Here is an 18,159-nt window from a genome sequence, read left to right as displayed (position 1 = left end):
ATTCTGACACAACACAGTGGCATGAGTAAAACTTAAGAACATATACATGGACAGGTGAACTGGAAGGTGAAGGTGATTATCACAAAATCCACAGGACAAAGGCAAAAGGAAAAAAAAGCCTTTCTGCTAGACAGGCCATTAACCTATCCCTCGAAGAGCTTACAGCTGTGGCTCTGCGTTTTTTTTTCCACTTACAGTGGAATGTGGCCTTTGATGAGGCCAGTGTTCATACAGTGCATATTTGCTGTTTGTTTTGACCATACTCCCTGAATATATGAAAAAAAGAGTGGAAACCCAGAGAGGCTGCCAGCATTGCTTCCATTTCTGTAAACTGTTCAATATGATGCAATGGGAGTGTTATTGGGTTTCGCTGAGAGGAAAACCACAGGTACACGCAGACTGCTGTTGTGGGCGAGACGTGCAATAACAGCCGACCCAATACTCCTAAAAGCCTTTTTCCCCTCAAAAAATAGACTGTTTCAATGCCGCTGGCTGGACTGGTCCAAAAACCAGTGGAGACGTGTTGGGAATCACTGTGAAGAGACGCGTGTATAGCTCTGTGCTTTAAACTGTGTGGTGCGTTAATGCATGGCCAAATTAAAATGGAATTGGCTGTGAAAACAGTCATTTTTAAAACCTTTTTTGCTTCAATTCAGAAAACCAATCTGTAACAACACAAGGCCTTGTGCAGAAAACGGCATGCACTGCCTGTGGGTAGCTTATTCTGTGGAAAACAGTAATCCAAAGTAAAGTTTAAAGAACACATTAGACGTCTCCCACCAGAACCTCTGTTTGATATCCATGTCCCGATCAGCTCATTAGTGGTGGGGCGTGGGGGGTAAACCCTACAGGACAACCCACCATGGCATGTCTGAACATCCGAGCCCTCGCTAGGCAACACCATGGGGTCAGCATTCAGCAGTCATGCCCTCTGCATGAAATATTAGGTTTAAAAATAATTTTACAGATCTGTTGTCTGATGCATATGGTAATATCATCTAGCGAGATTTACATACACGAAAGCTGTAATTAATAATTACACAGCATACTGGCACTTGCCGTAAGTTCATGATCGTAATGAATCGGTAATACTCTGGGTTTCCTATTTCCGCTCTCACACACGGAGCAGATTAGAGGCTTGGCCCTGCGGTCTGAAACGTCCCGTCTCACGGCCCTTGGTCTCCAGGGGAGGAGGAAGTTGTTAAGGAGCGGCGCGGAGACGGGGTCACGATGTGGACGCACCCGTGGTATTACTTTGCAGGCCAGCCATTTCTCCTCAAGGTTCGTCTGGCATCGCCTCAGTTCCGGTGAAAGTGTGCCTCGGCCGCCGGTGCTCCAGCACCGTGCCGTAGTACGGCATTCTTTTCAGAAGGCCCAGGCTGCTCTGGGGGTTGGCGGCGTGTCAATTTATTTACTATCCCCAAAACGGCCAGCTCGACGCCGCCCGCCAATCTCATGCTTTTTAAAAAGCCTTCAGGCTCCCCGATTAAATGAATGGGGCGGCAGAAGATCCCACGGCATTGATTAAAAATCATTTTTATGTGCATCTGTTTTCTTCGACAGCCTTCAGCGAGCTGTGGGGGGAAAGGAACATCAAAGAGGGACAGCTGCAATCGATTGAGCGGTTTCTCCGGCTACTGCAGTGTTAATTGATAAATGTGGCAGAGGGGACCAGGCCCCGAGTCTTTTTAAGAACTTCAAGAGTGGAACGCATTAAATAGTGGTGAGACACTTCAGTATATTTCATGAGGCATGGCAGTTTCATCGCTCGTATGGCCGCATTCGATATCGAAGCACTTCCCTCCAAAGAGCGTTCCTTCTTAATGTAGCATTCCAATGTTTTGCTCCCCCATTATCAGACATAATTTCCCAGACAAACCGCTACGTTCAAAAGCCCTGACATGGGCAGTACTTCAGTTTTCCTCCACTATGGCATGTCGTTACTCTCCATGTTATATCAGAAGCTTGGAATCATCCTCTTGCATTTAATCATGTCTAAGCAAAGATTCAACACAAACAGCCAACAGCCGTTAAACAGCAAATTTGTTATGGCATTTTTTCCCGTGTATTTATGTCTGGGAAACAGTTTGAAAGCCACCTGGTTCTTTTATGACAGTGCATTGAAGTGACATGTATTTACATTAATGTTGCATTAATGTTGAAAATAAAGTGTGCAAACATACACATACATAGAAAAAACATTTTGAAAAATACGATGTGCAAATAATGGTTGATCCTTCTGGTAGTTATATGTAATACTGGACTGACACTGGACTGAATATCCTTCAAAATTCAACAGATTATGGACCAAAAAAAGCTCTAGAAGCAAACTAGGAAATGTGTTGGTTTTGCAATGCATCTCCTGCAGAAATGCAATGGGTGATACAGCTCATGCACAACAGCAATCCTGCTCCCACAGATTGAAGACCTTGGCAACTGCTGCTGCTGCTGCTGCTGCCACATGTAGATTCTACACACAGAACAGGAGGCCATCGTTTAATCCCTGGCCATCCATATGAGCTACCTGGGATGTGAACAGGACCATCTGATTAGGCTTTTGTTAGATACTGCATACGGTTAGATAACAGAATACATATTCCTCCTTCAGCTCAACTTACCTGGGTGAAGTGATGCCTGGCACTGGCGGACATATGCCTCTGGCTTGGCTAAGTATATCCAGCCTACACCTCAGGTCTCCTTTGGTCTTGTCTATGCAATGTTGACCTCTGTACAACAGAGGCATGTCATTCCACTTGTCACCCATCCGAGGCCTAAATACACGGTCTCCAACTGACGTCAAAACTAAATGACAGTGGTGGCAGTGGATTCCGGATCATGTGCACGCTGAGGTTAAACCTATCGACAGGCAAAAGTCCCGGCTCATGCGCTAAAAATACCCGCGGCAAACCAGTGATTACAGCCCAATACCAGATCAAAATTTGCTGCCCTGCAATAAATTGTGAAAAACAACGCACACCAGACGGCGGGCAGGCTGTAATCAAGGCCCTGCCAAGTGGAGGGAGCACGCTCGCCCCCAGCCAATGGGAAGCGCCGGTGATCTCCGTCAGCGCCAGCGAGGTGGAGGGCAGGGAGGGAGCCGCAGGTGCGCGGCCGTGCCCCAGGGTGACATACAATACGGTGCGTTTTCACAGCCCCTGGGGTCTGCCGGAGAGAAAAAGGAAATAAGCCATATTCCCACGTCCCCCTCCAGCATATATTTCTCCAATTGAATTCGCCCGCAGTGACCCCCCGTGACACACAAACACAGAGAAAGGAAAGACCTCGGACGCTTCTGGGAACGCCATGTTTAATTAAAAAGCATAATTCTCTGCGTGTTTTTCAAAGAAAAGGGAAAGCTCTCATGTACTCCACTAGTAAAAACAACCTATCACCAACTCCATTATATGACTAGCTTTGACTCTGACTCCGTAATATCCCTGACACAGGCCCTGCTCAGCTTCAAATTGATATGTCTTTTCCTTTTTTCAAATTAAAGGGGAGAACTTGCACATTTATTTGTTGGGCTGCAGTCATCCAGGCCCACAACAGCTTTGGTCTCTACAGTTGTTTCCATTGGCTCGCCTCTCTATGTACATCTTACTTTTCATAAGGAGACTAGAAGTCCATGCATTTGTGGTTAGACTTTATGTGCTATGTGCTCAGCAATGGCAGCTGTATATTTCAGAAAATTGGAACAGGCTAGGTCTTGTCCAGATTTGGGTTGGTGAATGGAACCAAACATCTTTTTTTCCGCAGAAATGTCATAGTTGGGCTGTGGCTCTCTCTCCACTCAGAAAACACTTGGTTCTGCGCTTTTAAAATGGCGACTAGATGAGATACACAAGGCACTTAATTTTTCCCACCTCTATTCTACCATCACATGAGACACATAACTTGGGACATGTGAATAAAACCTTTTTGAGCATCTATGGATACAAAACTGACTAATCTATCATGCTTTTCATATTTTTTTCAGTGTTGAGGGACACCACTCAGATATTCTCCTGCCCCTTCTCAAATGGAATTGGTCACAGTTTTGGGTGCGTGTCCAGCCTTGTGGCAGAACTGAAGTCAGACTTCCAGAGTACCACTCCGGGGCGTGGAGAGGTGAAGTCAGAACTGGTGCGTGTGGCACCACCTAGTGCCAGACCACCTAGGTGAGGCCTAGGAGAAGAGGCGAACAGTCCCGTCGGCGCCGGAGGAGAAGACCCAGGGCTGGGTTGGGTGGAAGGCCACATCCAGGACGCCCAGGTCGTGGGTGATCGCGTGGCCCTTCAGTACTTTCACAGGGACGATGAGGGGGTTCTGAAGCAGGTCACTACAGAGCCAGACAGAGATTAATCACTGACAGAAGTGTTACTATATTTCTCCTTACAGTTTGGCAAGTAACATAGTTTTTATGCCACTTTAACAGATCTGGTAGATAGATGGTTATACCTCTAATAAAAAGCACAATAGTGGAAATACGGTTTGCAGTATACGCATCAACGGGCTGGAAAAATAACATTACTGCTTTGGGTCGAGTACAGAGAGATCTATTAAGGTTAGCTGAAGCAGGGTTTCGGTTCATGTGTGTGCGTTGCCTTCCAGTATTTACGCTTCATTACCAGCACTCAAAGAGAATATCTGGCCACATGAGCCGAACAATCACCGACGCACAGCAAGAGACAGACAGAGAGAGAGAGAGAGAGATTGAGAGAGAGGGAGGGAGAGGGGGAGACAAAGACAGATCCCCTAACCATTGCAATGCAGAACATCTGAGGCATTAATTCCTCATTTTTTGGATGCAACAGCAAATCCCTGAGGTTCAGAGAAAATGCTCTATTTCAATTTGAAATGTGAAAAATATACCAAAATCCAACAGTATTATTTCCCTAAAATAATCAAAATATGCCCCACTTTCAACACTCTATCTGACAATCAAAAACCTTCCCTCTTAGGAGAGGAGAGGGAATATTACATACTAGCAGCACAGCATGCTGTCTGCCGCTGTCTGAGAAACAGCAGGTGAACCAACATGTAATACTCTTCTTCTTCTAGTTATCCTTATAATTATATGTTTGCTAGCACATGTACCTAGAATAGCCATGTCTAACTATTTGTTTTTCCATTTTATTTACAACTGAAATTAGACTTAGCTGAGTAAGCCTGTTGCTCTTCATTATGGTTCATTATTTATTACTTTCTACATTTAAGTACACCGCTTTGACAATAGAAATATTGTTTTTGTTATATGATAAAGCAAACGAAACGTAAAGGACAGAAAGACAGAGAGAGTGAGGGAGGGAGTGTACGAGACAGAGTGAATGTGGGAGGGGGTGGGGGGAACGACGGCTCACTTGTAGACCATGCCATGGCAGACGATCACGCTGCCATCGTCGGACGCAGAGGCGAAGAGCGGGTAGTGCCGGTGGAACGCCACCCCTCTCAGGGCCTTCTTGTGGTGCCTGGAGCCAGACGGACGACAAAATGAGTCAGGGCGAACGAAACGCAGGCCTCCCATTACCCCTTCTTTTCCCTCGGCCACGCAATTAAAGCCCGCCTCAAATTTAGACTGCTTACTCACCGGAGAACTTTGTATGGCTTCGTGGAGAGGTCCAGATCGAACCAGGCCAGCCGGCTGTCGTAGCTGCCGCAGATCACGTTGTCGCCTGTGGAAATTGCCAGGTCAGGCTGGCTGGAGTGCACCTCAGGCATGCAAGTGTGTGTCAGAGGTAATCTATCTACACTGCAGCTAATGCCTGCAGAATCACTGTCTCCTCTGACGATACCATAAGGTATCTAACTAATAATATATATGTACTCATATACCACTGAGGCCTTTTAGCTGAGTCAGCCACTATGTTGACATAAAAAAAAAAAAAACTGATCCAGATTCAGTGCTTGGGCACACCTTCTAATAATACCAGTTTTTTTCTACCCAGTATGGCTGGGGTTGGATGAGATCAACTGATCCTGGACCAGTGCTCAGAGGTTCGATCTCCCCTCAAGGCAATGATTTAACTATGTCACCGACCTGCTGGGTGGATGGCCATGCTGGAGATCCACTTGCAGTTGGCCATGAGCTTCTTGGTGAGCTCCTGCTTGATGAGGTTGTAGACACGGACGTAGCGCTGCGTGGCCACGAAGAAATAGGGCCGGATAGGGTGGAAGGATACGCACTGCACCAGGCCTTTGTTCTTGCGGAAGGGGTTCTGCGTGCGCCGCTTGCTCACTTGGTGGATCAGCACCTGCGTGTTGCTGTTGTCCGGCATGACACTGGCCAGGTAGTCACCTTTTCCGTGCCAGGTCACCTGCCTGACAGCCTGGGGGGGATAATTTATACATATCTAAATTCTGGACAAATATTTAATTTTATTTTCACTTCAGGACAGCAGTGTAGTATAGTGGTAAGGAGCGGGGCTTGTAACCACAAGGTTGCTGGTTCAATTCCACACGGGTACACTGCTGCTGTGCCCTTTGGCTAGGTACCTAATCCACAATTGCCTCAGTAAATATCCAGTTGATAAGATAAGATTTTATGTGTTATCAATAAGATAAATTGATAACACATAAAATTTGAAATCTATGCAAGTTGCTCTGGATTAAATTGTCTCTTAAATGACAAAAATATAACGTACTGTAATTCATTATTTATTCATCTTACTGAAGGACAATGGCTCCAGTGCATCCGAGGGCAGAAGAAATATATCACGATGGCCGCTATTATTATGATTACTTCCAGGTTGCAGATTTGAATCATGCATTGTGTTAAATCTAAAATTTTCCCTGGGTTTTAATTGGAGTGCTAAAACGTCTCAAATTTCTTTCCAGATGACAGAAAGACAGCCAGAGTTGTCCAGCTTGGCCAAATATATAACAGCCAAATTGCTACTCATGTGAGAAGCTCACAGTCAGAATATGGGGAAAACCTGCTGACTAAGACAAGGAAAATTGAGCTGTTGGGGAAAATCGGTACTAAATCTCCCAGGATGGGACAAAGGATGTGTCACCCCTCCAGCGTGACATGGTTTGTACACTGAAACATTCAGCATGCAAATCTTGCTGTTGAGGAGTGGGAGCATCAAAAGACCCAGGGTTGAACCTGGAGTCTTGAACATTATGAGCCATTATGAAACACTATAAGCCATTAAAACCTGCAGTAGAGGGCAGAGTGACTAGTCAAGAAGAGGGTTTGTTGCTTTACTCCCCAAACTCCGCACGGACTCCTCTATAATCTACCCTGACTGGTCATGTGGTGTCTGGACCAATCGGAGGAGAGAGTGCATTATGTGCAATGAAAATAGCAACAGTACCTTAGGATGGTTGATGATAAGGCGGATCCCCTTCTCATGGTCCTTGCCCTCGGGGGTGACCCACTGCACCGGCTGTGGCCTCTCCTCCTCAGGCTCCACGTAGGAGGAGATCAGCTGATCGGTGGTACTGCAGACAAGCTTGTCCCCAAGGCCTGGGTTCAACACCAGCATGCTCTGATCGCTGCATGACACAAAGACACACACTCTTAGGAACTCCCCTGTGATGGTTTCTGTCAAAAGCTAGGGACAGAGCTTTGGCTGGATGAACAACCCTTTCTAAATCAGCCTTTTAATAGGCATTGACTCTGTTGTCCAACTAAACACTTTCACTGATGTTCTCAAATACTGACTGACATTTTAGCATATATTAACAGATATATGCTAAAACAACAGTCACAAGTTCTACACAAGTTTGCAGTTATTAGATATTAGAGTAGGTGTCCTTAGACACTTTCCATGTCAATACCACACAGTAATGGTTCCAAACATAACATTTAGCGCATTTAAAAAACTGTGGCTAGCCTCTGCAATTGGGGCGTAATTGTACTTTGAGGTGTCATCACCTCTCTGTTTTACGCGGTTTTGTGCAGACTCGGATAAAGGCACGCAACAAACGAGGATTACACTGCAATTGGGGGTGCTTACAAGCAAACTGCCACGAGGGAGATGGCTGGATTTGGGTTCCACGCGATGCTCTTCACGGCTCCGCCCACCTCCACAGTCTTCATGCAGCGGGCCGTGCTGACCTCCCAGAAGCGCACGGTGCAGTCGTCCGAGCCTGGGGGTCAAAGGTCAACAGGGTCAACAACAGGAAGACACCCGCATGGGAAATGAGTCATAATTTCAGTCAGTGGGAGCAACTCGGCTCCCATTAAAATCACTACCACTCTCAAAACCTGGGAGGGGAAGCTACATTATTTGTAGGAAGGACTTGTCGAATCAGCTGGTTTGCTGCCAGGCAGGCTGGAAGCCTGGTGAGACTGCGGCCTTCGAGGACCAGAACCAAATAGCCCATATTTAGCCTCACGCCAGACAGCAAATCTCTCCAGCGAGAAAACAGTTTCTACTGGAACAGAGGTGGACCTCACTGTGGACACATTTTACCAGGCAAAGTTCGTTCACTTGCAGCGCCAACATTTTGCCTCGAACGCCTTTAAGTGACGCTAAACTGCTCAGGAACCCGCTTTTTAAAATGCTGCGTTACAGCAGAAAACTGCAGGTATTCCTGGAGATGGAAGTGAGAACAGTATGTGACCTGTGTTAGCGCTGCAGCAGGGGCTGATGGGGGAGCAGGAGAGTGGAGAGAGGAGGAAATGGCTCTAAAGGCAGCTGAGAGTAATATAACAGGCCTCAGCGACGGCCCGCAAGACTGCCACAGCTTCGCCAAGTATGGGCGCGCAGCGTATAATTTCTTAATATTGTGTTTATAACGTACACCTCATCACTGCATTTGGCAAACGGGGGGCAGGATATAATTTTTTACCAAAGACGACATTTGGGAATGTGAACGTGTGGTCGTTGACCAGAGACATGGGGACCGGAAGGGCTCGTTTCAAGCTAGTCTGTGTTCTTGGAGAGACCAAAATGAATCAGCTGAGCTTAAACAGACACCCCTAAGGGGCAAGTTCACCCTTTCCAGTTACCAAAGATACCTTGCAAAACCCATAATATTGTATGCTTTTGTACGTTATAGTATACGTTAGAGTATGTGTATAAATGCGACCAAAACACTGAGGAAACAAAAAGCATAGAGATGTACCCTGTCAGTATCCTCTAGCTTAATATCTCATTCAACCACCAAGAGTTTACTTTTTAAGTGTCATTTGGCATACAAATCTAATTGGACTGGGCAATGAATATTGCACATTCCTGAAGAAAGTCATGAAGTGCTTGAAAATAGAACCCAGGTGAAACGCACGCTGGAAATACCAAGCACACATAAAGTAAATGGGCCTTCACGAGCACGATTTATACATGCTTAGCACATCCAGCCAAACACTTTTTGGAGTTTTAGTTTATCATAATATTACCCTTGGCACCTTTTAGAGCCTCCTGATAAACGTTCCTGTGTTTACGCGGCCTGGTGAATGTCACAACCTGCTTAACGTCCTAACCTCCACAGGAAGGAGACAGAACGCGAACCCCCTCAACCTCAACGAAAATGATTAGTACACCATCATGTCAATTCTTGACTCCCTTCACAGTCAAATTCCCTTTATGTGTAGCGCCGTTCTTTGTTATAAAGTGTCAAAACCCGGGCTCTGTTTCTGTTGGCTAATGAGGAGAAGGACCATAAACTGCGGTAGAAAAACCACTTCTGACATCACTCGCGGCTACTTCACGGAAGCGCAGAAAACTCTCGTAAAAGGATTTTTTTCCCCCCTGTACCTGCACGCTCCATAAAAGAAAGAGAAACAACATGGAGCTGTTGGCGTCCTGGTACCAGCGCCACCGGAGGGTGGAGCATAGCAGCTCCAAAACCATAATCACTTTTTAAGTATTAAGCGCTTTGGGGACAGATATAGAAAGGGGAATGGCTCCTAAGGTTGTGTCCTGTTGGCGGTTTGAGAGCCCCGTCTGGCAGGCATAGCTGTGGTCGCCTGTGGAAACACGAGGGCCCCGGCCAGCGCGACGGGTCGAAGGGACCTCGGTGGCTTGAGGAGAGAAGGCGGGCCCCTCAAGTGGAGAGGAGGTCGCCCCGCATTCGATGCGTGTCTGGGGAGGTCGCGGCTCAAAGCATCTCCTTTCCCCCCTAAAAAACTGTCGGCTCCACCGCCCTTGGACATAAATTCAAGGCACGGCCTCTGGAAACTATGAAAACAGGTTTTTTTTTTTTTTTTTTGCAAAAAAAAAAAAAATCTGAATTTATGATCTTTCATCAAGCACACAGTGGTTTCAAGCTGTAGAGAATTTATTTTTTTCTGCTGTTTATTTTCTAGTTCATGGTTTTATAGCCTATCAGGAACACAGTTGGATTCTTCTACTGCCGTAAGCTACGCTGGCCTCTTTTCACAGGAATTAAACAAGATGTTACATGGTGACAACCAACATGAGTTCTGGCAGAGATAAAAACAGCGAAATGCAAAGAACCACAGGAAACTGGACACTGAACAGATACAAAGGACTAACCTGATTTCCAATAAAACACTCCCAATGTTATGGATGCCAATTGCATCTCAGCTTTACATAATTATCATGCATAAGAGACAGCAGAGTTTTGGGGCCTCTTCTTTTCCAGCTATGGCCGTGGAGAACACTGTGTCCCCAAAGCCACTTGCTGGTGACCCCTCCCATCTCCGTTTCTCTGCCTGGTTAATTTGCAGTTGTGTTCCTAAGCAACACTTATGTTTTCGGACGTTTCTAAATTCAGCCCAGGCCGAGAGCAAGACCGACTGGGGACTCTCTGGGAGCGCAGGGCTGGGGCCTGAAGGGGGCAGGTTTTTCATTTCACGCGGCCTATCGGTTTCTGCTGTGAATTAATGGGTCACCTGAGCCGACACAATTGAACCCTTGTCCTTGCATTTGAGAAAATGGAAATATTGCAAGGATAGCGTTTCTGCACTGGCAAGACAGCCTCCCTTAAAAAGAGAATATAAAACAGATAAGGGTTAAAACTCCAATGAGGGGGAAAAAGAATGAAAGGCTACTGAGAAAGATCTGTTTTGAGCTGTCACGCGGAGGCCGCTCTGAGATCGCTGTCGAGGAATCGCATGGCTGCGCCGCAGCTCAGTCACTGCCCTCTGTGGCTCGGGTTCAGACGAGCGCCGAGGGGATGAATCGCCGCGGCAAATCCCAGTTTATCCACATAATTAGTCAGGAATGCAAGTCTGTGCTCAACTGTGACTTTGTTTATTCCTGCCTGTGTGAGTATGAGTGCGTGTGCATGCGTGTGTGTATGTGTGTGTGTGTGAGCATTCTGCGCATACAATGTCTTCATACTGCCATGTCTTGAGGCCTTTTGTGAACATGTCAAACACAGACTGCCTTAAAGCAAAATGCATTTCTTATTCTTTTTACCATTAGAAGCTATGTGATGTGTCAGCAGCCCATACTGAGTACACGCACGATGACTAGTCCATCCTCGTGTTTACAGGTTGAATACCTACCATGTGACAACTGACAAATCACTGACTAGCATTGCTGAAGCTTCCTGTTACACGTGCTTTAAAATGAAACTGTGTCATTTTATTACTGCCATTGGCCTTGCGTCGTCACAATAATATTTTCCAAACCGGTTCGAGCAACATTACAGCAAATAGGAGTCTGGCATTGGCCGTCTCCTCCCCTGGAACAAACAGCAGCAATAATACAAACTAATTCAGAACAAGTCTGGAGCGCCTTTAAAAGTGGGGGTCATACAGCAGTTTTATTAAACACTAAGACTTTGGTGAGAACAGCGTCTAACAGACATGGAATTAATTATTTTAAAACTTCATACAATAGGAAAACAAATGGAGGGGGGGTGTAAATTCATTATTTCAAATAAAAATTCCTGGGAGGTTGTCAACTTCCATTTTTACTATGGGAAAGAGTGCTTTATTACTGCTTTAATATATTTTACAGCAAGACAAAAGACGGGTTCTGACTGTAGTGGTTTTGCATCTCAGTTTTACGAAGTCCTTTGTTATGGAAGACTTAGCAGATACTGTCACTAAATAGCTAAATTGCTGCCAGCCTCCAAGAGTGTCACTTGTTCCTCAGTGTTTGGCATGTGATGCACTGGTCTGTGACGGCAGCCACTGCCTTTTGAGTTTTTTAGGGCCTGGGAGCGTCTGGTTACCTCGGCCACTATACTCAAAGGCTCCACACAAGAATTGCCATACTGCTGTAAGATTATTAGTGTGTATCGCTAGCTTTGTTGAGGTCATTTCCCTAGCTAGAGCTAAGCCAAGCCTGTGTTTCATTGAGGGCACTCTGGTAACCTCACTGAAATGAACCTGCAACTAACAGCCAGAGAACACTGCAAAATGGCGATCTCCCTTTACATTTAAGCAACACTGTAGATAACACTGGCATTCACATCATTGCCACCATCTTGATCCTTGCCCAGCTGGAACCTAATATCTCTGCACTACTACTGTGACATTTCAGTGATATTGTACCATTGATGTTTTGAATGAACACTGTATTAGATGGGTGCATGTTTATGTGCGTGAATGTGTGAGGTTGGGTTGCACAATGCAAAATCCCAAAACCAACTCACACAGAATACAGTGTTCCACTGGAAAGATGAGCACTGAAGATAAGTCTACGTCTTGAAGACTGGAAGACTTGACTTCATCAATGCCAATGTCAAATGCTATGCCTATGGGTATTTAATCTTTACAGGCATTTGAGCAACTGAGAATTCTGTTTTTTATCCCCTAAAACCAAAGACTTTAAAACTCACCGTCAGGCCCAGACTCCCTGTCAATCAGATTAAGTTGGCAAGGAAAGCACGCCATGAATCAGAAACTGGAAGCTGCCCCCATCCTTTGGGAGAGGACAATTTGACTTTCACTGAAAGTCTCAAAATGAAAATGAAAGTGGGTTGTTCTGCCAGCAGCAGTTCCATCTGGCAGGGGCCAGACCTGCGGGGGTCGGGGGGTAGGGTTCTGGCCCTGGGGATCCACGAGACACGTCTAAGACAACCCTGAGCTTTATCTCCCATCAGCACCTCTGCAAAAGGGTCATGGCGTTCCTGCTCTTGAGCTCGCCCCTGGGTTTAGATCAGGATGCCACAGCCCCCTTCCAGCATCACATGACATCATCTCTCTGCCCCACACACAGCCCCGCAGGGCATAAAACTCTGTCCAGTCCTGACAGACAGCCGGCGGGGGGAGCGGACCCCCATTTGGAACGGTGCACTTGATGCTGCTGAACAAAAACAAAATCGTTTGGTTTTTCTGGCCGCTCGTAAAAAATATATATCAAGACGTGGATACAAAAGTGCTCGGGTCTGGCCAAATGGCCATCCCATGAAAGCCCTGCTTCCATAAATAATGACAATCACATGTGCATTATGTTGTGCTGTTCACGGAATCTCAATGCATGCTGTAGTTCTCGCCTGGAAACCTGTCATGGAAACCCAAGATGATGAATCCATTACTCACACACACACACACACACACACACACACGAGCACAGATCTGAGGGCAAACATACTGATCCCCCTCTAAGATTTATAGGTCTTTGCAAGTCTGCTATGCAAGAAAAGTGAGGTTTGGTCTCCAGCTTCCCCTCAGCCTGTCATTAAAGAAACACTACATTTTCCCAGCATGCAGCTCTCCATGTTTAAAAAAAGGAGATTAGTTTCATTATGAAGATATCTCTCTGACATCATAATACAACAATACAAATGTGCTCCTTTCAACTGACTACAAGGAACCATAGGTTCTGTTAATAGCCGCTGGGGGTAGTCTGCTACTTGCATGAATGCACAAATAAACTACATCCTTTGTTGACAGCTGATTGGGAAAAACTCAAGCCAAATTTGCAGGGGTGATTTTGTAGAAGATTTGAAATTTTACAACCTGCATTGAGTGTTTTCTTATTATTTCCTGATGTGGCTCCCGGAGAAGCGAATTTGCCAAGAACTATAAAGGAAGAAAGGCTGTGGAGTCCACATTTGACAGAAGGGGGACGAGAGACCATTAGTTATCTTTGATTGATTTATCCTCTCAGAGGTTTGTTAGTGAATGATTTTGCCCACAATGCGCCTGTGCTCGCTTGAACACCTCCCCCCTAAAATGGACCACTTGTTTTTTGGTGCTGATCGAGTCTCAAAGCCAAAGCCATGACATCATAGCTCGAGCTATGGGGATGATATAAGCAGGCTGTTAGCTACTGCTTATATTACAAGCAACCACAAGAAATGATCTCTGGGCTTTTAAAGAGAGAGTGCCAGCGCAGCCTGGTCGCATGCAAGGGGGGAATGCTGGGTACTCACCCGAGGCCAACCACTGGCCACTGGGGGACACGCTGATGCAACGTACCAGGCTGGAGTGGCCACGGTACACCTGCAGGACAGGGGACAGCATGGTCAGAACACGCACAATGGGACACAAGAGGAAGTGTGTGTGTGTGCGCATCAGGAAACTGATTCAATTTTCAACATAATAGTCCCACAGACACACATATACAGTCACACTCACACACACTCCCACCCACTCACTCATACACACACAGACACACAGACATGCACACTCTCTCCCAGGTGTCCAGACACAGAGAGCGTTTAAGAGCATCCTCAGGAGGCCCTGACAGTTCTAATTAAAGGCTTTCAGCACCAGCACATGGAAACTATTGCTCTGTTCCAGGGCTTATAGCTGCTTATGCACCCCACTCAAAATCACACAGCCCTCATTCCTTTAGTGTTTTCAGACAGTCCTACCCTGAATCTGAGCCTCACTGTGACATCAAATTTTATTTCTGTCTTTTCAAATAAAACCTTCGATTTTATGCATATTTTTAAAAAAAAGATGACTGTTTTGATGTAATGGCTTGCCACCCATGCACAGTGATTTTACTGGTTTTTCAGGCCGGAATTAACGCTGAGCTATAGCAGCCCGTGCTGAGACGCTGGCGTGGAGGTGCAGTGGCGTGGCGGCGTCGCGGTAACCCCTACCAAGGCCTGCGTGGTGGGGAACGGCTGCAGGTCTTTCGGCTTGGGCAACTTTGGGATCAGATCCTCTGGGTCCACGTTCACCTGTAATGGAGTGAGAAGTTAGAACACGATCCGAGCCCCGAGGGTTTTACAGAATGCCATGGAAGGATCCAGAAAGATCTGGTTTCTGGATCGTTCCCATGAATGTGTGGAGGGAGGGTGCGGATGGTCAAGGGGGGGGTGGTAGTGGCTACTCACTCTCATCTTGCGCTGCCGAGGGCAGAGGTAGAGGTCCAGGCAGCGCTCGAACCTGTCGTGAATGAAGCGGGAGAAGGCGGGCACGGCGCGGAGGCAGGGGTACTTCTGCGGGAGGAAATTCAGCTTTCTATCCTCAGGGTCCTGCTGTTCCCAAGCCAGTTTCTAAAGAGAGGGGGGGCTGGAGTTTAACAAACGGCTCTGGCAATCCCACAACACCAAAGGCTCCTCTCAGATTTCGCCTGGAATTCAAAAGGCATCTCAGGCCGCCATTTGACAAACTATCGGCGGTCGACCTTACAGCGATCATTTCACATTTATATCTCACTGGAGCTGGAAACTGATTTCTTCTTCAGGGAAAAAGACACAAAGAGAAGGGGTTTAGCTGAATGGGCCAAACACATGGCGCCTGGTGAACGTCCAGCCCACCTAGCCCAGGTTTCATTCTCTCATAGATGCAATCTGAATGGCTTTAAAGCAGCCACACATGAACGCATGCTGATGACACCCTTCCCACCAGCATCCACAAGGGCGGTGCTCTTACCTCCTCCTCGGTGGGCAGGTACTCCGGGGGAGGGTTGTAGGACTCCTCGTGGCCTGGAAGCCTCATCTTGGGTGCGGGCACATGCATTTTGTGCCTCCCCAGGATGGCGTTGGGGTCCTCTTTCGCCCACAGATCATAGTACTGTGGGGCAGTGTCCTTCGGCTTACGGGGCTTGATCCACCCCATCTTTATGGCATGGACCAGCTTGGACACCTGTCAGTAACAGAGGTCAACCGCATGGTTAGAGCCAGGCGATGTGGAGCAGGTGAAATTTCAAAACTAACCAAGCAGGTCGCATTGTACTAACCCTAGAAAGATCAAGCACACAGGGATCAGCTCTGGTTTCAGAAATAAAGAGTACACCACCTGCACTTCAGGTAACAATACAATGGACAGATACAAATTACTGATATTCACTCACCATCCCTGTTTTTTTTTGTTTACACACGCGCACACACATACATACACACACACACACACACACACACACACACACAGACACAAACAGACACAGACAGACACAGACACATATATATACGCATATACATGTACTTACATATACACATACACATGCACACAGTCGTACATATATGTTTGTGTGTGTGTGTGTGTGTTTGTAAAATGAGAAAATTGGCAGGATATCCAAAAACACGATTCCTCAGCCACTGCCTGAGAAACCCTGCAATTTCATTTTCAATTGGGGGTCCAATTTCTTTAAGCTTTCCATTTTAGGGGCCCATTATTACAGCATTTCACCTCCGCTTCCACTTTGACAACTATGTGGGAATCATTACATCTATTACCACACATATGGGAGCAGTTACAGGAAAAATTGCATGAAACATGAAAATTTTCTATTATGTTTATAGTCTCTATAAATATACATTTTCAGCATTATCAAAATTCATAAACAGTCAGCAAGGGTGTCCATCTTCTCTAGCTAAGGTGCTTCCGAAACTTAAATTTCACATTCCATATTCAATGGCACAGAAAAATAAGTATTTCCCACTGATTTCCCATAGGTACTTCCTACTGAAAAGAATGTCGTTCTTGAAGAGCTGAGGCATCTGACCTTCACAGCAATGCAACTCATTTAATTTTTGGCTGTGCGTGCATCCAAGGACTGCTGAAAAGTCAAATTCTCATGTTGACTCGCTGACAAAACGGCTCCGAATTGAATTTGGCATGTCTTCACCATACAACTTGGTCTTTTGAGCACAATTTATACCAGTGTTTCTCAAACCTACTCCTGGAGGCCCACTGCATATCTTCTATCTATCCTTCCTTCTAACACACCTCATTAGTGTGATTAACATACTCTTGATTAAATCAGGTGTGCTCAGCTAATCAAAAGTGCCATAGAGTGAGTTCAGTCAGGTAGGTAGAGCAGGGAAAGATGGAAAACGTGCAGAGCAGGGGGCCCCCAGGAGCAGGATTGAGAATCAGTGATTTACACGGTGGGTAAATTGTCATGACTATGAGACAAATCCATGACAGACATATAGACACCATGTGACTCTTGTGACAGTAAAGACAGATGTGTCTATGAAATCTCATTACAGCACTCAAAAGTTGGGCTTGTGTGTGAGGCCAGTCTGTTGGGATAGGGCAGAGGGAGTCTGGGTTTGGTGTAGAAGAATTTTCTGAGAAAAGGTGTCATGTCTTCAGGCTGTGTTTAGTGTGGATGGAGGGAGGATCCAGGCTGTGTTTAGTGTGTATAGAGGGGAATTCAGGCCGTGTTCAGTGTGTATGGAGAGAGGATTGAGGCCGTGTTTGTATTCAGCGTGTATGGAGGGAGCAGGCAGGCTGTTCTGTATGTGTCGGGGAAGGTTTGGAGCTGTGTGTGGTGTGTGAGGGGCAAGGGGCTCACCTTCTCCTTCTCAATGAGCGAAGGGATGAAACTGCGCTTGTCCTGTGGCCGGTTGGTCACGGGGTGGATCATGACCTCCCCAGAGAAGAAGTCCAATGAGGGCTGAAGGGGGTGACAGAGGGACAAACCCAGAATCACCTTTCTGAGGGGGACGAACAGGCGATGGTACCACCGCACATCTGCTAGTCCCGGTCTCAAGGCAGACGACTGCCTCTGGCCTGCCAGAGACCTTCCAGACAACAGGGCAAAGCCAAAACTCTCAACACTTCCCTCAACAGCTCCTCTGAAAGCTAATGGCTCAAAGGTAGTAGCCTGTTTTTCTAATTGTTTCAAATGAACTGAAAAGCTGCTGGTATACCATTTAGCTCTTAGTGGTGACAGTCCCCTGAAGCGTGACTCATGCTTCTGTTAAGTCGGTAAAAATGGGCTTTTTACTATGAGCATTATTGTTAATGAAAGCTTCACTATTAATCCGATGATATGTATGACACAATCTAGACGCTACTGCATTTGCTTGTAAACCCAAATCGTAACACGGCTCAGCTGCAGCTCTTCGGCTTTCCTAAACAAAACTAATTGCACAGGAATTAAACTTCAATAAAAAGCAAGC

General features: G+C 46.3%; 1 protein-coding gene across 1 annotated transcript in view; it reads right to left on the bottom strand.

Moving 5' to 3' along the window:
- Positions 1 to 3,301: 3,301 nt before the first annotated feature.
- The window catches only part of bop1 (BOP1 ribosomal biogenesis factor), a 64,004-nt gene continuing 49,146 nt past the window's right edge, over positions 3,302 to 18,159 (bottom strand). The window contains exons 6-16 of the mRNA XM_036516294.1: positions 17,550 to 17,651; positions 15,680 to 15,892; positions 15,139 to 15,300; positions 14,902 to 14,982; positions 14,224 to 14,293; positions 7,941 to 8,073; positions 7,296 to 7,476; positions 6,017 to 6,305; positions 5,567 to 5,651; positions 5,340 to 5,447; positions 3,302 to 4,318 (exon numbers count right to left, since the gene is read on the bottom strand). Of these exons, the coding sequence (XP_036372187.1) occupies positions 4,165 to 4,318; positions 5,340 to 5,447; positions 5,567 to 5,651; positions 6,017 to 6,305; positions 7,296 to 7,476; positions 7,941 to 8,073; positions 14,224 to 14,293; positions 14,902 to 14,982; positions 15,139 to 15,300; positions 15,680 to 15,892; positions 17,550 to 17,651 (1,578 nt within the window). The 3' untranslated portion in view covers positions 3,302 to 4,164. The remainder of the gene's footprint in view (positions 4,319 to 5,339; positions 5,448 to 5,566; positions 5,652 to 6,016; positions 6,306 to 7,295; positions 7,477 to 7,940; positions 8,074 to 14,223; positions 14,294 to 14,901; positions 14,983 to 15,138; positions 15,301 to 15,679; positions 15,893 to 17,549; positions 17,652 to 18,159) is intronic.

Source organism: Megalops cyprinoides, chromosome 21 (assembly GCF_013368585.1).
Source record: "Megalops cyprinoides isolate fMegCyp1 chromosome 21, fMegCyp1.pri, whole genome shotgun sequence".
Lineage (NCBI taxonomy): Eukaryota > Metazoa > Chordata > Actinopteri > Elopiformes > Megalopidae > Megalops > Megalops cyprinoides.
The sequence above is the reverse complement of the archived record's forward strand: the minus strand, read 5'-3'. Positions and strand labels throughout refer to the sequence as shown.